This window comes from Primulina huaijiensis, chromosome 8, assembly GCF_012295235.1.
Source record: "Primulina huaijiensis isolate GDHJ02 chromosome 8, ASM1229523v2, whole genome shotgun sequence".
Classification (NCBI taxonomy): domain Eukaryota; kingdom Viridiplantae; phylum Streptophyta; class Magnoliopsida; order Lamiales; family Gesneriaceae; genus Primulina; species Primulina huaijiensis.
This window is the reverse complement of record NC_133313.1, coordinates 18,980,190-19,001,066: the sequence shown is the minus strand read 5'-3', so window position 1 is coordinate 19,001,066 and position 20,877 is coordinate 18,980,190. Positions and strand designations below refer to the sequence as shown.

Genomic DNA, 20,877 nt, shown 5'->3' with positions numbered 1-20,877 from the left:
ACATCCCTGCTCCGAATGATTTTCCGATTTTGGTCATCCCAGAAAAGATAACCAAACTCATTATCTCCATAACCAATAAAGAAGCACTTCTTTGATTTCGGATCAAGTTTTGTTCTGCTTGCTGAATCAATATGAACAGAGGATAGACATCCAAACACTTTCAAGAAAGAAAGGTTTACTTCTTTGCCGCTCCAAACCTCTTCGGGTATTTTGTAATCCAATGGTACCGAAGGTCCTCTGTTGATCAGATATGCTGCAGTGTTAACAGCATCAGCCCAGAATGATTTTGGCAATCCAGAATGCAATCTCATGCTCCTTGCGCGTTCATTCAAGGTCCCGTTCATCCTTTCAGCTACACCATTCTGTTGAGGTGTACCAGGAATGGTTTTCTCCATCTTGATCCCGTTCTATGTACAATATTTCTTGAACTCATCATCTTCATATTCTCCACCATTGTCAGACCGTAAGCACTTCACCTTCAAGTTGGTCTCATTTTCCACCATGGCTTTCCACCTTTTAAAGATCTCGTAAACATCAGATTTATTTTTCAGAAAATAAACCCAAACGTTTCTACTCGAATCGTCAATGAATGTGACATAGTATCTCGAGCCTCCAAGGGATGTCACAGGAGATGGTCCCCATACATCAGTATGAACCAGCTCCAACTTTGCTGCTTTCGGTTCTCTACCGCCTTTTGAAAAGATCACCTTCTTCTGCTTTCCAAAGATACATCTTTCACATAGTTGGTGTTCAACAGTCTTTAATTCTGGTAGTTTTCCTTTTGACGCCAACATCTTCATTCCCTTCTCACTCATGTGTCCAAGTCTATAATGCCATAGACTTGAATTGGCTCCAGCATCCACAGCTGCTAATGTGTCTCTGCAACTGGAAGTCATATACAGTGTTCCAGTTTTCTTTCCTCGAGCAACAATCATGGCTCCTTTGTTCACTTTCCAGGAACCATCACCGAAGGTCACATTATGGCCTTCATCATCGAGCTGTCCCACCGAGATCAGATTGCGTGTCAATTTTGGTACATGTCTGACTTTGTTGATTTTCCAGACAGATCCATTTGACATCTTCATCCGTACATCACCCATACCAACAATTTCCAAGGGTTTTCCATCAGCCAGGAAAACTTTTCCGTAATCGCCAGCGATGTAATTATCAAATACATCGCGATCACCAGTGGTATGAAACGAAGCTCCCGAGTCCATAACCCAAGAATCAACAGGTCTTTCCATGGATAATAGCAGAGCATCATGTACTTCATCAGTGCCAACATTGGCATTATTCTTCGTTGATCTGCAGTTCTTTTTCATGTGACCAGTCTCACCACAGCTCCAGCACTTCATATTCTTTTCAAAGATGTTTTTGTCTTTTCCATTTCTTGACTTCGATCTACCGCGCCATCGGTTGGAACTCCTTTCACCACTGCTGCCTCTTCCTCTGTTATCAAGATTTAGAGCAGATCTCGATGATGTTGCTTCACCCGAGTCTTTCCTGAGAACTTCTTCAGCAAGGATTTGATCTCTAACATCATTGAGTTGTAATTTCCCTTTTCCAACAGAGTTGCTAACCGCTGCCCGCATCGGTTCCCAAGTTTCTGGTAAAGACGCCAGAAGAATAAGTGCACGAATCTCATCATCAAATTTGATGTCCACCGATGTCAGCTGGGAGACAATCGTGTTGAATTCATTTATGTGTTTTGCCACCGAAGCACCTTCTCCCATCTTCAAGTTGAATAACTTCTTCATGAGATGTACTTTGTTGTTTGCTGATGGCTTCTCGTACATGTCTGACAGAATGGTCATCATCTCCTCCGTGGTTTTGGCCTCCGCCACGTTATGCGCCACGTTCTTTGTTAGGGTCAATCGTATGACACCTAAAACCTGTCGGTCAAGGAGCTCCCAATCATCATCCTCCATCTTTTCCGGTTTCTTTCCTGATAGAGGTTGATGGAGCTTCTTACTGTACAGATAATCTCTTATCTGTAACCGCCAGAACGAAAAATCTGTTCCATCGAACTTGTTGATTCCTGGTCCCGATCCATCATCTCCGGCCATCACTTCTCTAGCCTTAGCAAAAAATCTAAAAAATCTTTTCTGATGTGGAAGATCAGACAAAGCTGCAACCACAGAGCATACTCAGAATTCTTAAGAATTTTCACAACAAGGCTCTGATACCAGTTGTTGGGGAATTACACCCCCGAAACGATGCCGACCACGATGATAATAGTACCCAAAAACTTGCGGAATAAAATAACCAACAAGAACACAAAGATTTACGTGGTTCACCCAATATAGGCTACGTCCACGGAGCACTGCAACTTTTATAACCGGAAGAAATATTACAACAAGTGTATACACCAATACACTCAATATTTCTCACACTCCCAACCCGAGTATACCGAGAAAATAATTTCTCTAACTCACACAAGAGAATTCCCGCACTCAAGAAAAAAATACACTCTTTTTTTTCTATGCACTTTCTTTTTATCAAAGCTAAAAAGCTTTTGATTTTGGGATACAATAACTGAAGGAATTGAGCTCTATTTATAACTAATTCCCTCCAGCAATTTCTGTAAACTTCCGATGTGGGATGTTGTTATTTTTAATATTTTAATTAATGTGGGCCCCACCCACATTTATTAAAATCTCACCTAACATATATGTATGTATATATATGCCAAATCCTATTAGAGTACGTATTTTGTGAGACGGTATCACGAATCTTTATCTGTGAGACGAGTCAATCTTACCGATATTCACAATAAAGAGTAATAATCTTAGCATAAAAAGTAATAATTTTCCATAGATAACCCAAATAAGAGATCTGTTTCACAAAATACGACCCGTGAGACCGTCTCACACAAGTTTTTGTCATCCTTACTATGTAGTAATTTGTAAGATTAAGTAGATTTTAATGAAAGCAAACTTGCAATTCGAAAAATGCAATAATCCATTTATGGAATGCATTTTGACATTGGTGAGTTTTATTCCATAATCCTTTTCTAAAATGGTAGCAATGGTAGCAAAGAAGGAGGTGACACGACAACTCCCTGTATTACATACACATCCTTTAATTGATTACAAAAGGAAAGCGATGGCTGGTTGTCAACAGGTCATTGTAAAATTTCTTAGTTCTATTGGATAAAATCATAAGTAAGGTCAAACAAGAAATGTCATCAAACCATCAATATTTTTTAAATTATTAATAAATTGCAAATTGTTATACCTTTGCAACTATGAAACAATTTTTGAACATTTAATTAACATTAATATGGAGAATACCTAGCAAAAACCTCCACCGTCCATCATAATAATAAAAAAATATCTAGCATATATACGGGGAACCCCTAAATATTGAATAACACCAATAAGAACCTTCGGGTCATGGTTGTTCTGATCTCGCCAAATTCATGAGACGGCAAAGACGAGCTGCGATTATTGCTTACTATTAGGATGAGACGGCAAAGACGAGCTGCGATTATTGCTTACTATTAGGATGTAACAAGTCGAGCTTAGTTGAGCCGAGTGTCATGTTCGAGTTCGGCTCATTTAAAATATATATAAGCTCGAGTTCGATTTTATCATGAGCCTCGAAATTGGCTCGTTCTTAAAATTATTTAGTTCACGAATAGCTCGAGTTTGACTCGTTAATATTTCGTTTATCATGTTTAACGAGTCTAGTTTGAGTTTGGGTCTTTAAGCGAGCTCGCGAGCTTACGAGTCGAATATCCTTAAACTCGAGTTCGACTCGATAAAATTGTCAAGCTTGGATCGATAAGCTTAATGAACGATTCGAACAAGCTTTTTACTGATTCGAGCGCAAAATAACTCGCGACCGACTTGATTCGTTTATATCCCTACTTACTATGAGGTTCTTAGGACACTTGAGATACATAAACACTAACTTAGTACTAGGGTCTTAAATTATACTCCGGAAACATAAGTGTCAGTCAAATTTATGTTTCATTATGACCGAAGAATAAAGAAGAAAATTTGAATTTTTGGTCTTAAATGTATATTTCTTAGCAATTTCGATAATTTATTTTGTCATATTTTATTTTTGATAATGTATATTTCAATTTTTAATAATTTTAGTAATTTGGCATTGTGAATACTAACGTGACACTACACTCATCAGCACCATGTCGGAAAACGAGAAAATTGGGGAGAAACACGAAGATAGTGGACTAAAACTGAAATTTGACAACATAAATAACTAAAATCGATAAACGTAAAATTACAGAACTAGTAGTGCAATTTTCCTGAATAAATATGCTAATCAAAATTGAAAAATATTAGATAAAACAAAACCTCTCGGAGCCAGATGAGTAGCTAATGCAATTATAGATGTAAATGATCCAAACCAAACCAAATCAAATAATATCAGGCTTGAGCTTGGCTCGTTTAAGATTGTTAGCTCGAGCTCGATTCGAACTTCTATTATCAGGCTCGAGCTCGGTTTATCTTGAAATTACAAAGCTCGAGAAAAGCTCGAGTTCGGCTCGTTAAAAACTCATTTATCATGTTAATCAAGTCGAGCTCGAGTTTGATTCATTAATAGCTCATTTACCATGTTTAACAGGCCTGTCTTCAGCTCGTAAAGCATAGAATTGAGCTCGAGTTTAAGCTTAATTCGAGCTTGTTAAAAATGAAATATATATGATTTAATTTTAAATCAAACATAAAAATGTAAATTCATTCATAAATAACCAAAACGATAAAAATAACAAATAAAAAAACAAAAACTCAGTATATTATTGAACATTCAAAAATAATACATCTAACATCCAAATAACAAATATTTGTCATACACTGATATCACATATAAATAATATTGCAATAATTTCAGTCCTTTAATACTTCAATTTCTTTCATTAATATTAGTACTAATATTTTTATTTGTCAACTCAACAAATGAGCCAAGTTTGAGTTTACGAGTCACCTAAACGAGTCGAGCTCGAGTTCGCGAGCCTATTATCTAACATGTTTGTGAGCTCACGAGCCGAATATCCTTAAGCTTGAGCTGATTAATTTTTCGAGTTCGAAATCGAGCTTGAACTTGGTGTGATATGATTAACAAACAAACTTAAACGAGCTTTTTATCGAGCCGAACTCCGAATAGCTTACAAATGGTTTGATTCATTTATATCCCTAAATACAATATACCATAAAATCAAGTGAAATATAGTAAGCAGGGGTGATCAATTTTTCCCAAAAATCGTCCTAACGGATCGAATCAACTTTAGTGAAAAAATATTATAGAATTATCAAATTTGTTTATGCATGTTGTTCTCTTTTTGAAAAAAAAAAGGTGTCGTATTTATTATTCTATCATATTGCTTAATTTTATGTTATAAAATGTATTTAATTATTTCTTGGTTTTCACTTGTTTATTTATTTTAAAAAAAAACCCATGCTCACCTAAAACCGTCCGAAATTGCACATTAAGTTTTAATTAAAAACCATAACTTACAAAAATGTTTGAAACTGCACCGTATACGACAATTCGGTTTGAATTTTTAGGAATCCATTAATTGATTTATCCATGTCACAAAACTCACAATACATCATTAGACAATATATATGGAGATTTTATGCTCCACATAGTTTCAACATAGATGGATCATTCAGGCTTCAAAGCTTACAACAAATGAATGATTACATTATAGCAAGTTTGATTGGTACAATGATATTATTACTTCAAATAGAGTTTGACCACATATAAGTTAATATATTCTTCCTTTTTTAAAGATTTTTTTTTTTATCCATCTTAGTATTCACAAAAATATAAAAAATCTTTTATGTGGAGAAATTTCATGTTTTTGAAAACGTTAATCTAATGTACATCAAACCAATGAGACTTTTACCATTATTGTAGTGGTGAGATGGATGAAATGTTACTTCGTGCTGTCTACATTAAATGGTGAGATTTTACCTCTCATCTGCCAGTTACTGTGTAATATTAGTATCTCAATCCATCTTCCACTTGAGTGCGCTCCAGAGAGAGAGATATGATACAAGTCCACTTGCTTTTTCGTTACCCTTTTAACCCCAATTTTACTGCACATTCTGCACTATATATCACCCTACATAAATGCACCAAAATAAATAGGTACAACGTGTAATAATAATCTTAAAAAAAAAGAATCCGCACCCTCTCTCTGTGTGTAAGCCTGAAAAATGTCCGGAGTCGCTTTCCCCTTCTCTGATTCTCATGACGAAAGTGACCCTTCATCTTCCCCTTTGAATTAATCTGTAGCTACTCACCGTTCTTCCCATTTTTATGCGATACCCTAAGTTTTTTTTATGTTTTCTGTAGTCATATTTATCTTATTTTATGACCATTATTCACTAGAAAACAAACAGTGAATCAGCTGTCCCACCTTCTACCTTGTCCTTGCATTTTCTTTATATTTGCCTGAGTTTTTCATTTTGCAGAAGTGTAGGAGTGAGTTCCTTCAATGGGTTCATCAAGAATCAAAAGAAAATAGAGTTAGGGTTTCACTGCGTACGACTCCAGCATCCCTTTCTTGCTAATTGTTGACTCTGTGTGGTTTGTGATTTTTGTGGTGTAATATTTTCTGCCGGATTTTTATATTGGCACAACTTTATGGGGTTTTTGATTAAAATTTAAATGAACCCTTTATTTGTTCTTCGAGATCTATCTTAATATCCTGATTATTTATGTAGTGGAAAGTTGAAACCCACTATTTTGCTGTCCCCCTCCCCTAGTTTTGCAGCTAGTCTTGACATAATTAATATTTACTTAACTGGATTTCATTTCCTGTCTTCTTTATTGTTTAATTTATTCCATAAGATTAGGGTTTGTGAAAAAAATTGTTCTCCTAGTTGGAATATGAATTCACGCTTAGTTCCATCAAGCTTGAAAGGGTAAGAGTTTTTAATTTCATTAATGGAAGTATATATGTTATACACGTGTCTGTGTTATTCAAGTTTTTTTTGTTTTGAAATGGGTATTATTCAAGATTTAGAGCAGTTGTTCCTGTTTATATAAATATATCAATGATGGCGTATGGATTTATTTCTGTCTTTTGTTTGGTTTCTTCAGAGAGTCACATACACATAATACACCCATGTATTTAATTTTTAAGCAAATTTTATAAAACTAATAGATCAAAGAAATGATCGAAAAGTGGAGCAAATCCCATAGGCATACACATAATACACCCATGTATTTTTAACACGTAAAATTTCTATTATACTACATACATGGGTGCATACACATAATACACTCATATATGTAGTATAATAGAAATTTTACGTGTTAAGATATCTGGGATTTGCTCCACTTTTCGATAATTTCTTTGATCTATTTGTTTTATAAAATTTGCTTAAAAATTAAATATTTCAGATGGTTGTTCAATTTTCTGTGTTAATATTGTGTTGACATTAATAAAGTGGTATTGTACACTGAAATATTTGTGTATGATGTGTGATGATGGGTGGTTCTGGAGTGGGAGAACTTGTATTCTTGAAAATGTTACAAGTTTTGAAATGGTTTTAGAATTATCTCTAATTATTCATGCACGTGCTAAAAGAATGAAATTAAATTAAGCTTTGTGGTGCTCATACACCACACCCCCTTCGCATTGCTTGGTTTTTTTCACACTATTTAGTATTTGTTGTCTGCTAGAGAATTTGGGTGTCGTTTTCTTGAGGGTCGATGTATGTTTCCTGATTCCGATGGTTTAGCATTTTTTGTATTCTTTAAAGAGTTAATGTGATTAGGTTATTTAGTTGTGTGAGACAGTATTGCATTGAGAAATGGTGTAAGAGAGCTTCCTTCAGCCCACTCATGGGCGAGTTTTGGGGGCGGAATTAGCTGCCGACTCATTCATTTGACTGCTTAGTAGAATATGACTTCATTTTTTACTACTATGTGATTGAATGAATGATGCGGGAGATAGTTTTACGTTCCTCTCCCTCTTTGCTTGGACTGAAGGGAGCTCCTTTGGCCGTTGCCTTCATTTTAATCATGTCACCATTCATCTCGCATCCAAGAAAATGGGTTATATTTTTGAATTTTTCCTACCCTTCATCCTCAGGGTTTATTTCTAGCCGTGTATGGAAATATCGTTAGATGTCGATTGCTGCGTGATCTCTGTATATATATAGGTAATGGTTTTTATCGAATGAATATTTTTTCTTCTTCAGTCATTGTGAACTAACTTCATCCCCCTTTTCATAACATCACACAATGCAAGAAACTGCCTGCTATGGTTGATGTAAGACGAGAAGCGTGATTGGTAAATTCTTGTTTAGTGACTAAAGGCCTCCTCACTAATTTTCTCTATTTAGTTAACATTGTATATGCGCGACTATTTGCTAACCAAAGTGTGTGCTGTTTTTTCTTTTTTCTAACATAACTCTTCCTTCGTCGGATCTAGCTTACAGCGGACACGAGCAGTTGTCGCGAAGTGATATTACAACGAGTTCTGTTCTATGATATCAAGTGGAAGTATATAATCTTGAGCGATGGTCGACGATTATGATTTGATAGTAGTTAGTGTTCTTAGTGATTTTAATGTATGAAGTATGCATCTTAAAATCTTTCCTCGGTCTCTCCATGGAAATTTTTTTAATATTTTAATAATCTGAAAGTAATACTCTCTCTTTTTTGATTGATCATACAAGATCTAGTTGGAGTTGGATTCTGAAAATTTGCTTACTTTTATTTAAAGTATACAAAGTACACGGGCAGATTACTTCAAGATCCGACCTTTGTACCATTGAGTTGTATAAAGTACCATTTAACGCAGTTTCTTTTCATGCAGGACGGTCCCATAATGAAACTTTTAGCTGTGAAAATCTTAATTATTTGGTACAAGATTCCCACTTAGTGGCGACTTTTTTCACTAAATTGCAACACTTTATCTGGTCTTGGAGCTTTAATTGTGCTTTTTATTTCTCTCTGTTATCTTATTTCATTGTACTGTTGCCAAGGATGAGTTGGGGGCGTCAATCGTCATCTACTTGTCAAAATTGTGTATGGATTAATGGATTTGATTCTTTATCGTGTTTGGATTAATGAATTTGATTCAAAAGAAGAATCTTTATTTCAGTAAAGATCCGATTTATGATTTGAAATCCATAATTATTGTTAAAATTATACAACTTTGTGTGATTATAATTTGAAATCCATTTTAAAATTATCCATAAAATGAGTCAGGAGATTTGAAATCAGTTGATTTGAAATGACTAATATCTCAATTCTATGGATCCAAGTACGACTAAATTTTTTCAATAATTAATATTTCAAATATACATCAATTCAATTGCAAACTTTTCCACCTTCTTTTCGCATTTGGGTACGTGAATAATGTGTAAAATTCGATATTACTCAAGTATTGGTAATATCATATACCGACATAAACAACCTGGGGAACTCTAAATGGTTTAACCTTTTATTTTTGATCATATAGTTTCACCCTTTTTGAAAATCAAGATTTTTGTTGTAATAATTAGGTTAGGCAACAGATTTATGTCGTAATGATTCGACTTCTTTGAGTTGTATGTGACTTTGAATAAAAAAATCCCCCTTGAAAGTTTTAGATATCGTAATGACGGTTTATTTGAGGTTGTATTTGGATCGAGTTTTTTAGATTTAAAAAGAATCGAAAAATGGATTTTAAATGTTTTTTCTTTTTAATGTAAGGCTATAATCACAAATGAGTTTAGGCAAAATTTTGGTAATAACTTTGATTAAACTTTGTTTTTTAAAAATAACACATATGATATATTTTAATATAAGAAGATCAATTAAAACATATAAGAGGTAACACATCTGGTGAAACATAGACTGAACCCTAAAAAACATTATTTTTTTTTTAACAAGAAAGTATGGGTTACCTCTGATTATGTGTAGGAAATTGCATAGTCATATGGTGTGTGTGTATGTATAAATAGAGAATTGTACACACACACATACATTAAATTATCATAGGTTGTATGCTTTGAATTGATTATATTTAAATAAAGTTATATCATATTTATAAAAAGTTAGCAACAGACTAAACTGCAGTTTTCAAATGATAAATAAATAAAAAAATTGCAGAGTTATATGTGTGTGTATGTATGTATAGATAGAGAATTGTATATTCGCACACACATACATATGAAATTATTATATGTTGCAATTTAAATTGATTATATTTAAATGAGGACATGCAATAATTATGAAAAATAACGAAGGACTAAATAGGTAAGGATTAAAGTGAAAATTTGAAATTATAAATTTTTTTAAAAAAAGGAAAAAAACTAAAACAAAATAGGTAATGACACAAAACTTTTGTCTATATATATTATATATAATCTTAATAATATATTATGTAAATATCATTATTGTGAAAATTAATGAAGATTCATATTGTAATTTGAAATATTTATATTTGAATGAAAGTGATATCATCGTTGTGATTTTTATTTGAATTGAGAAGATCAATTGATTTTTCTCGTATCAAAACATATAAGATATAACACATCTAATATAACATAGACATGCAAGGCTACTAGCATATATTTATTTATTTATTTTTTAAAAAAACAATATGATACCACAATTACCTCTTAATATTAACTAATGACTTTGACATGTGTTACGTGTTTGTATAATCTTTTTATAATTAATTTGATTTATATTCAAATGCAAATAATATTATAATTGTAAAAATTAATAACAGATCATACTGTAATTTAAAATTATTACATTTTGCAATTTAATTTACTTATATTTAAATGAAAATGATATCATAATTGTGAAAATTAGTGAATAACAAAACTGTAATTTTAAAATAATGAATTAAAAAAAAACCATAACACAGAGTATTTTGGCTTTCCGTTGTGCCCAAACTTACATATTGCATTTTTATGTGATTATAGTTAAACGATAGTCATATCATAATTATGAAAATTAGTGAAAGATTAAACCGTAATTTTGAATAATGAATTAAAAATAAACAATGACACCAAATCTTTTGGCTCTTGTATGTCCAAACTTAATAGTAAGAGATTACGCTTTCATTTATTTATTTTTGTTTATTAAGTTTCACCACATGAAAAACTATTTTAAAATTTAAGACCCGTTTCACTTCACGGGAAAAGTTTCATACTCAGACAACTGTTACTAAGACCTTGTCCACAGCACCGGTATGTCCGAAGCAAATAACAGTTAAAGCTTAGCTCTTGGATCTTTCTCATCACTGAACTCAATCAACACCTTTCCAATCGCTTTCCTATCCTTGAGGGCTGCGAAAGCAAGATTTGCCTGTAAAAAACCCGATAAACTCCTATTAAAAATTTTATAATATTTTCCATGACCATCCTGGATGACACATTTGATTCAGCCAAGAAGATAGTTTTGAGTCCAAAAAGATCTCACCTCCCTCAGTCTGAAAGTATGAGAAATCTTGATCGTAATTAATCCCCTAGCCAACCAAGATAGCAGCTCCTTCAATGAATCTTCGAGAACATGGGGTCGATGCATTCTATAGCTTCCCCAGTAGAGCCCATGAACAGTCCAATTCTGTAGGAAAAAATGTTTTCACTAAAAAAAACCAAGAGATGGCCATCCAACAAGTCTTAGATATTAGATTCAAATTATACTGAGGTTTAACTAGACCAAAGCAAAGTACTAAGACAAGTGCCTTGTCAAAGCTTGATATACACGTGGGTCGAGTTCGAGTAGAGCATTTTCCTCAGTCAAGCTCATTATTTGCGCTGAACTAGGGTCGATCTTGACTTGGCTTCTGATCACTGCTAGTACGTAATTTGGGTAAAACCATAGACATGTGGAAGTCATGGACATACTACACACAAACTTGATAGCTAAAACACACATTGTTGGATTTTGGAGCTCAGATCATGACCTGAAGATGTTTCAAAAACTTTCCACAACTTATATTTGATATAATAAATAAATTGGAAACTCAAAGTTCACTTGTCATGATTGATGCAGTGCCGACTGCGGTGTTTGGGTCAAAGCAATAAATAAATAAATAAATAACAATTAGGTAGCCAGATAATTTATTTATTTAAAGAAAATATCAAACATCAACATGTAATAGTGAAAAATAGGGTCCTGAAAACAATAAAAGAAAATCAATTCCTTCAATGTTCACACAACACCAACAACATATCCATTTCCTATCATTACCACCGAGTTTTTTCTGTTTCGTGTTCATATATAAATGTTTTGGACATGTTATCTTTTTCAATAATATGTGTCAGCCATCTATAAACAGGATATTCAAACAACAATTAGAACTAAAGATTTGGATCATCTTCAAAGAAACAAGAAAAAAAGGGGAATGTCTTAGATTGTGAATACTTTAAATGCAGCAGTACCTTAACAAGTGCAATATTTGCAGGGATTACGGGAACTTCCCCACTGGCAAACCCAATAACCAAGATATTTGCTCCCCAGCTCAACAACTTCAAGGTTTCTTTTGTCAGTTTGCCTCCAACTGGATCGTACAAAACATCGATCCCTTTCAGCTTCCTTGCCTTCAGAAATCGCTTGACACTCTCAGTGACGTTTTCTTTGCTCAAATCAACAGCATGATCCACACCTAATGACTTCAGAAATTGAACCTTCTCTTCTCCCCTGCCAAATGATATCGCCAATGAATAAAAATAAGGTAGTCTCCATCATGTGAATTTTTTTACTTTGGGACACACCCAGTGGGGAGCATGGCAGTTGACTTTCTAAAGAAGACATCTCCAAATTTCACTTTTAACTTTTTTAAAAAATATGAGTTTTATTCCCTAAATTATTCTTAAGTCACCCCACTCCCATGTTGAGCTATGCCCTCTTTTAACTTCAAATTTTAATAAGCAGTGACTACTTGCAGAATATGGAATTAGTAAAGAGCTACCTAGCAATGGCAATAACAGTGGCACCACAGACCTTGCCAATTTGCACCGCAGAAACTCCAACTCCCCCTGCTGCACCAAGCACCAGCAAGACCTACATTTTCATCACAATTACATTACAAAATAAATAAATAATTATATTATTATTTATAATTGAATAGCAATTTTCAGCACAATATTTTCAGGGCACAAAAAGTTACCACCATATTCTACCTGTCCAGCCTGCAGTTGAGCTCTATGAACAAGTGCCACATGAGATGTTCCATATGCTACTGGTAGAGCTCCAGCAGCAACCAAGTCGCATCCTTTGGGCACTAGATATCTGCAGCGGAAGTTAAATCAAATTTACATCGCGTCTACGCTAATCATAAGGCTCACAAATGTTTATGTTCAATCACACTCGGCAATCAAATAGTTATTTCACATAGCAGATATCTACAGGTAGATCAAATCAGTGGCGCCTAGAACCCTTCAAATAAAGAAAATCTTCAGTTTTCTTTAATTTTAAGTTTCACTACTCCAACACACAGGACCGACCCTCAAACTGATTTCCTCAACGGGTAATTTAAGCAAGAACATGTCTTTAACGAGCTAACTTTCTTTTTTCCAAACAGAACTATAACATCTGACAAACATATATATGCTAAATTTGAAATAATACGACTATTCCGGCACGATAAACGCCATATTAAAGTGGTTACAATTCGGATTCATCGGCGACGATGAATTGGGCGAAAGAGCCGAGGCCAGTGAAAGAGCAAACGGGGTCACCGATTTTGAACTTAGTGACACTGGGCCCCACAAAATCAACGGTTCCCGAGTAATCGGAGCCCGGAATGAAGGGAAGCGGTGGCTTCTCTTGGTATTGGCCTAAGATTTGAAGGTAATTCGCGAAGTTTAAGCTCGTTGCTCTGACTCGGATTCGAACCGCTGTCGGCGAGTTGAGCTGTGGAATCGGGTGCGCCGTAGAGATAGTAAGCGCCGAATTCTCCGCGCCATCCGGCGCGACAGTTGGGTCGCCGATATTTCTACACAGTAAAGCTTCCATTGTCCGTGGAGTAGTTGAAATCTATTTTAATCGAAATTGGTCCCTTTAAATTTTATTGATTGAGAAAAGTATCACTTATTTATATACGTGACATAAACAATCAACATTTATATATTATGACGTAATAAGTTAAATTTATCAAAAATTTATTTTTAACATAAAAAATAATAATTTTTCTAGTAAAAAATCTATATGACAATATCGATCAATAAAATGATATCTTTTTGCAACTAAAGAAATATCAAAATATGATACTAGAGGTTATTAATTTATTTAAAATTTTTTTTTTTCCACATCTTCCAATAATTAATCACGAACCATTATATATTCTTTGTTCTTATTATAAAATAAATATAATAGACCTTGAATTTTGTAATATGTATAGAATAACTTAATTTAATAGATGTACGTCATGACTTGAAAAGCCATTAAAACTTAATTTCTAGGAATAAATAAATATACTCAAAAAATTATGTGAGACGATCCCACGAGTCAATTTTGTGAAACAGATATTCTATACGGGTCATCCACGAAAAATAATTATTTTTTATGTCAGATATATTAATTTTTATTGTAAATATGGATAGGAGTGATCCGTCTCACGAATAAAGATCCGTGAGACCGTCTTATGAAAGACTACTCATAAATATATATATTTTTAGCTGATCTATATATCTTATGAAATATAAGTTACCTCCTTGCTAAGTTTTTTAAGTCTAAATTGAACATAAATATCGAAGCATCATCTTGCTTTGTAAACAGGAATACACATACACTTCGCAACATGAAAACTTGTGTAACTAGAATAAACAAGCTGCCAAATGAGAGGATCAGTGGAAATTAATTCAGTCTAGCGAGCACTTCGTAAATCGCCAGGATGACTGAACCCCGACAAGAAATCGTCCCCGAAGATCACAGCGCCAGCCGCCAATGCTCCGGCCCCTAGTCCGGTTCCAAATCCAGGTCCAGTTCGCCCTTGAGGTGAAACTGAAGAAGTCATGCTTGCGTAACTCACTTGTGAATTAATCTCAGTTCTTGGAGGAAACGGGGACATGGGCATGGCCGGCTTATATCCGACATTTGGCGGCTGTGTTGGAGGCGGAGGATAGGTGGCTCCGCCAGTGGTAGGGTGGTTTTGTCCACCAAAGGAGGGGTGATTTTGTGAAGGTGCAGAGCCACTATTAATGTTAATTCCACCACTTGAATCTATGAGATCGAAATCTTGATGGCCACCTGGTTTTGACTAGGAAAATTAATCATAGAAGTGAACTTACATAAATATTCCAGTGTGTATGTACGATTGAACATGTTTTTTCATCAAGAAAGTAAATATAAATTACCTGAAGTTGATGAACCTGCATGCTCTTCCCTTTCTTCAGAAACCCTAATCGAAACATCAACAAACCCTCGACATTTATTCGAATTCCTTTTCCTCAGCTGGAAGCTCCCGATTTCCTCGACGGGCTTTGAAATCTCATCAGATTCACCAACATTATACTTCTCCAGAAACTCTTTCAACACAACAGTGGCAGTTCCCTGAAGCCTCTCTCCAAGAAAGATTGGCTCCCGGCTGCGAACTTCAACGTGAAGTACTAAATCCTGGAAACCCGATCCGTCTTTTGGATGATCAATCGCCGTCGTGAATTTGGTATTCCATACGGGATTACCAGTGCCTTGTTATAGTTCAAAATGCAGCAGAGTATAGCTCAAATTATAGCTAATCAAGCAAAGTGTTCTTTTCCCATATGATTCTCACAAAATTTCCCATTAATTAACAAAAGATCAAGATATAATATGTGGCTCCAGTACTACTAACCTGAAGCATCAATCTTGGTGCAATATTTGTTGTCTGGATCAATCCATCCGACGGCGAACCACTGCAGCTTCCACAAAGAGGACGTGCGCCGCAATCCCCGGGCAGAAATCAGGCTGATTTCGATCCAAGTTTTCGCCATTTCTGCAAGCTTTCCGCTCAAAAGCAGAGAAATGTGGTACTAGGTTTGTTCTTTACTTGGCAAGGGACTAAAGTAGACAAAAGGATGGTTTTCTACTTTAGATCGGGAGAAGGCTACCTTGCTTTATGCTATGCTCCTTCAATTTGAAATTAATTCCATGCTTTTAGTCTTTCAATTCCATTTCACTTTCTTTTACTATTTTTATTTAAAAAAATTTGATACATTTCATTTTAGAATTTAAAATTAACTTCTTATTTTATTTTTTAAAAAGACAATGTATATCGTATATGCAACATCTCGCTAATTTAAATTATATGATCATTTTACGGTCATTTTTATTAATTCGATTATTATCTCACGATAAATTCAATACAGTCAGGAAACAATTTAGGTAGTCTTTTGTATACATCTGGTGGTGACAAAGAGTCAAATACCCAAATGTGAACCCACCTAAGCAGTGCACAAACTGATCCGTAAGGCTGCAATCCTGGAGACGTACCGATCGTCTTATGCCCTTTCTTCTGTCTCATCCTCTTCCTTTTCAGAATCGGAATACCTTTTTGAGAACCTAAAAGGTATGATAATTTTTTATATCTCAATTTCACTTCACAAAAACTAAGCTGCAGGAAATAACGGAGGATTGGAATGGAGCAGAAGGAGTCGCACGAACTAGACGACGATGTGTACGGCGGCGACGTGCCCGGGGACGCTTACATGGAAACGGATTTTGAGCAATCAGCTGAGAACAGGCCGCCACAGCTGAGGTACCTCTGCGTTTGTTTGTGGTGCTTATCGTGTTTGTATGAAATAAAGGTGTTTTTGCGCATTTTTTTATATTCCTAATACTGGGTCTAATTTTACAGGAGTTAGAGAGTATGAAGAAGAGACTGCAAGAAATTGAGGAAGAAGCTGGCGCACTACGCGAAATGCAAGCAAAAGTTGAGAAAGACATGGGTGCTGCACAAGGTTTTCTTTTTTAAACTCAATTTTATCTTGTACATGGATTTGGTTTAAAAAGATTTTACCTTTATGGGTGAATGCTTTCGAAAGATTTGAGTTTGGGATTATGATTTGTTCAACTGGATGGATTTGTATTTGATTTGTTCACAATATCTAAAGACAAGATGAGTTTTTGATTTGGGACATGTAGAGGTGCTAACTACCTGAGTAGTGACTGGAAGGAGAAAGATTGCGGGCATTGTTGAATTTTTTAAAATTTGATTTGTTTGAAGATAGATGGAAATGTTTTTTGGCATTTAAGGATTTCCTTTTTGCAGTTTTATATCTTCGTCCTCTTGACTTAACTAATATATTTAACCTGTTTTGACGATTTTCTAAACAATATCAGACACATGATTACCACTGGAGAACAAATTATAGTTTGAGACAACTTCATGCCGATTTGAAATGGTTTATTATTAATGCACTGGAACAGAATGCAAAATGAACAATGTTCAACAGAGAACAAGCGTGTTTGTTTTGATAGTGTGAAATTTTTTTTACATTGGATGTTGGATGTGTGATTTGGTCATTTTTGTCTCTGTAATGAGTGATCACACATCGATTGTCTCGTATAGTTATGATTAAGAATCATATTATGCTTGTTATTGTCAAAGCATAAATTTATTGCGTAAGAGATCTGTTTTGAAAAATTATTTTGGTCTTAAAATGTACAACCATTTATCAATAACTGGAAAGTAAGAGTATTGTATTAGAATACATTACTTTCACTACCACATTATGCATGTGCTAATTATCATTTATTCAATTTATCCTCTGCCATTTCTTCTCACCATATCTCTATCCCGTCCATCTTTCTGACTCTTACTTTTTCTTTTTTTCTTTTATCATAGAATTTAATTGAGAAATTATTTTTTAAAGAGAATCTACGGATTACTCGCATGCATTGTGTGTGTCTCCTCCTCTACTATTAATTCTTCTTTTATATTGATGGTGTCAAAGATAGTTACCTATTGTCAACTTTTCACCCTCTATTTGCAATTTTAGTCAGGCATGTTTGTGACTGGGCATACTGAAACCGAAAATCAACATTATACCTAAACTGAATGCTAAGCTGAAATATTACCTATTGAAAAATGTAACCAAGATTTTTATGATATGTACATAAAGGAGATGAACATGTCGTCTCATCAAAATGATGCCCTTGGCTTCGTGGCGGTTGTGGCGTACTATTATATGTTGAATCCATTAAGAAGCAAAATAAATTAGGTATTACAATAAAATGAATCAATCAGAGGATCCAATGGACAATCAATGCGAGAGAAAATAAAGAACGATTGAAAATGAAACTTGATGAAAACTACTTTGATTGAAATGTGACATGGAGATTTGTTTAATTGCTATATTTTACTTTGTTTGGTTTCTATTCGCTACTTAAATGCAAGCTGAAACTCACATCCCCTACAAACAATTGAACATTATAATTTTGGGGATTGATATTATAAGAGCAAGAGTGTACGTTTTGCAAATAATTATTTTTAAAAAACTGCAATGAGATCTTTTCTTATAAGTTCTCCAAGATTTACGATATGTAACATATTAGCATGACAAATATGCCGTAAAAGATCAACTCATATTATAAATCGTGAATATACAAAGTTTCAAGTGAAAAAGCAACTAATCTTGTATGAAACTGAAGAATTAGGATGGAGAAATGATATTAATGCCGCCATAATTAGTGATATCTCTTTCTTTTTGTACTCGATTAAGTTTGTTGATAGAGGGGACTATCTGTTACCATTGGAAATGTCAGGGAAATTCTTTACCGAACAACGTTTGATTGGCTAAATGAGGTCAGCAACATAATCCATTAACGAATTAGAGGATTAATCATTTGCCAGAATAACGATGAAGGGGATATGCAAGAGCATGAACTGGGTTGTTTTTATCTAACACAATGGATTTTTATGCAATTTGATGGAATATTTTTTAGCCTTTTCATGTGTTCCTTTTTTTCTTTTATTTGAAAGGAGCCTTTTCATATGTTCTGTCAGTTTATTTTTTTTCATGTTTTTTATGTTGTGAAATGTGCTGCTTTTATAATGATTCTGATCGAAATCATTATATTTTTTGTGTTGTACATTAGAAGATCCAGCTGGTGTGTCTGCTATTCAGGCTGAAAAAGAGGAAGTGGATTCTCGCTCTATATATGTTGGTAATGTAAGTTCTGTGATATTCCGTGATTGAATTTTGTCAATCCATTGATTTTTCAATATATTGTAAAAGTTGCCAGTTTGCTCTTTACCATTAGCTTGTTTCCCTAATATAGGAAGGTATTTAATGCAAGGAAAATCTGGTTACATAAAAGTCTTAGGACTGAGACATATTTTGCTGATTTAACTGAACTAAATCTTGACTTCTTTCTTGTACTTCAGACTTTTGAACTTTTTCCCCTATTATCATTCTCCCATCGATGTGAATGGGGTTGTTGCAAGGGCTAACATAGCTGAATTTCTTGATATAATTCTTTTTCATATCACAAGTCATGGAAAGCTGTGATGGATTGTATTTATAAATTTTACTTATTGTTATTGGATCATCTGCTTCAGTTTTCGTCATTTGCTTCAGTTCTGAGTTTCTCAGTAGGTTGTACTGCGTAGTGTTTTTTTTCTTCTCTTGAGTCTGCATGCTGATATTATCATCAGTTTGAATTTATTTGGAATCTGCTTCTTTGGATATGACTAAAATGTGTACTCGTGTATTGCTGGAACTTTAATAATTTTGGCGCAACAAGAAAGTGTAGTACTTACCAGCCAGCAGGTCGGAAATTACCATGGGTATACAAGTGTCTGGTTCACCACTTCACTGAATTGCTCCGCTAATTTGTTTTTCTATCAAAGTCTAGGTGGACTATGCGTGCACACCTGAGGAAGTGCAGCGGCATTTTCAGTCTTGTGGGACAGTAAACAGGGTCACTATTTTGACGGATAAGTTTGGTTAACCCAAAGGTTCACTACAAAAAAACGGTTGGATTAGCGACGATTATAGAAGCGACGGTTTGATAAACCGTCGCTATTTTAGCGACGGTTTCATTTTAGCGACGGTTTATTATAAAACCGTCGCTAATATTGCGACTGTTCGAACAAACCCGTCGCCATTTTGTGCGACGGGTTTTTTGACCGTCGCCTTTGGCGACGTTTATATTTAAGTCCGTCGCCTAATAGTTTTTTACCCGTCGCCATGTGCGACGGTATAATACAAGACCGTCGCAATATTCGTCGACGGTTTTTGTAGATAGCGACGGTTTTCGACGGTTGTGCACAAACAGTCGCTATTGGCGACGGTTTAACTTAAAATCGTCGCTAATAGCGACGGTTTTTGCTAAAACCGTCGCTATGATTCTGTATATACCGTAAAAACCGTCGCTATGATTCTGTATATACCGAGGTTCGCGAACATTTTCTTCCTCGAAAAGAGTTTCGCCTTTCTTCTCTGGTAGTAGCGAAACTCTATCAATTTTTTCACAGTTCCGGTTTTTTTACTTTGTACTAACATTTTTTCGTATTAATTTCGTAGATTTGCTCGTCGGTGTGGTCTTCCAGCGTTGCGTGGATCTGCATATCTTTTAAAGCGTTTTCTTTACAGAAAATTTAATATTTAATTTTAATTTTTGCGTAGTATTTTATTTATGAATTTTAGCGTAGTATTTTATTTATGAATTTTAGCGTAGTAGATTATTTATTTTGTAAATCATGCATGAGTTTTTTTTACTAGATAATTAAGTTAATGTTATTTTTGTAGATACTTATTTAACTTTTCGTTTTATAGTTTTTGATAATAGATTTTAAATAAATTAATATTTAAACACTTGTAGGCTTCAATGGATAACACAGATAGAAGTTGGATGTATCATAGGTTGGAGAATGGATTCTTAAGTAGTGAATTTTGTGTTGGTGTTGAGACATTTGTGTCATTTGCACTAAGTCATCCTAAGTGTTTATTGGATGGGAAA

General features: G+C 34.5%; 3 protein-coding genes across 7 annotated transcripts; 1 reads left to right on the top strand and 2 right to left on the bottom strand.

Moving 5' to 3' along the window:
- Positions 1-11,028: 11,028 nt before the first annotated feature.
- Positions 11,029-13,984, bottom strand: LOC140983560 (uncharacterized). The gene is made up of 6 exons (XM_073450651.1): positions 13,604-13,984; positions 13,116-13,224; positions 12,905-12,996; positions 12,375-12,633; positions 11,410-11,553; positions 11,029-11,295 (listed from the first exon to the last, which is right to left on the bottom strand). The coding sequence occupies exons 1-6, from the start codon at positions 13,948-13,950 to the stop codon at positions 11,200-11,202; spliced, it is 1,047 nt and encodes a 348-aa protein (XP_073306752.1). The 5' UTR covers positions 13,951-13,984; the 3' UTR covers positions 11,029-11,199.
- A 678-nt stretch (positions 13,985-14,662) lies between these two features.
- On the bottom strand, positions 14,663-16,435 carry LOC140983094 (uncharacterized). Of its 3 annotated transcripts, none has more exons than XM_073450001.1 (4): positions 16,313-16,435; positions 15,767-15,944; positions 15,291-15,623; positions 14,663-15,183 (listed from the first exon to the last, which is right to left on the bottom strand). In XM_073450001.1, exons 1-4 carry the CDS (start codon positions 16,433-16,435, stop codon positions 14,801-14,803), a joined length of 1,017 nt encoding a protein of 338 aa, XP_073306102.1. In that variant the 3' UTR covers positions 14,663-14,800. The 3 variants fall into 3 exon arrangements, with proteins under 3 accessions (XP_073306102.1, XP_073306103.1, XP_073306104.1); XM_073450003.1 differs by having other exon boundaries at positions 14,890-15,193; XM_073450002.1 differs by lacking the exon at positions 16,313-16,435 and having other exon boundaries at positions 15,767-16,029.
- A 26-nt stretch (positions 16,436-16,461) lies between these two features.
- LOC140983096 (polyadenylate-binding protein 1-like) lies at positions 16,462-20,834 on the top strand. Of its 3 annotated transcripts, none has more exons than XM_073450004.1 (4): positions 16,462-16,679; positions 16,769-16,871; positions 19,012-19,085; positions 19,771-20,834. In XM_073450004.1, the coding sequence occupies exons 1-4, from the start codon at positions 16,551-16,553 to the stop codon at positions 19,864-19,866; spliced, it is 402 nt and encodes a 133-aa protein (XP_073306105.1). In that variant the 5' UTR covers positions 16,462-16,550; the 3' UTR covers positions 19,867-20,834. The 3 variants fall into 3 exon arrangements, with proteins under 3 accessions (XP_073306105.1, XP_073306106.1, XP_073306108.1); XM_073450005.1 differs by having other exon boundaries at positions 19,766-20,834; XM_073450007.1 differs by lacking the exon at positions 19,771-20,834 and having other exon boundaries at positions 19,015-19,719.
- The last annotated feature ends 43 nt before the right edge of the window (positions 20,835-20,877 follow it).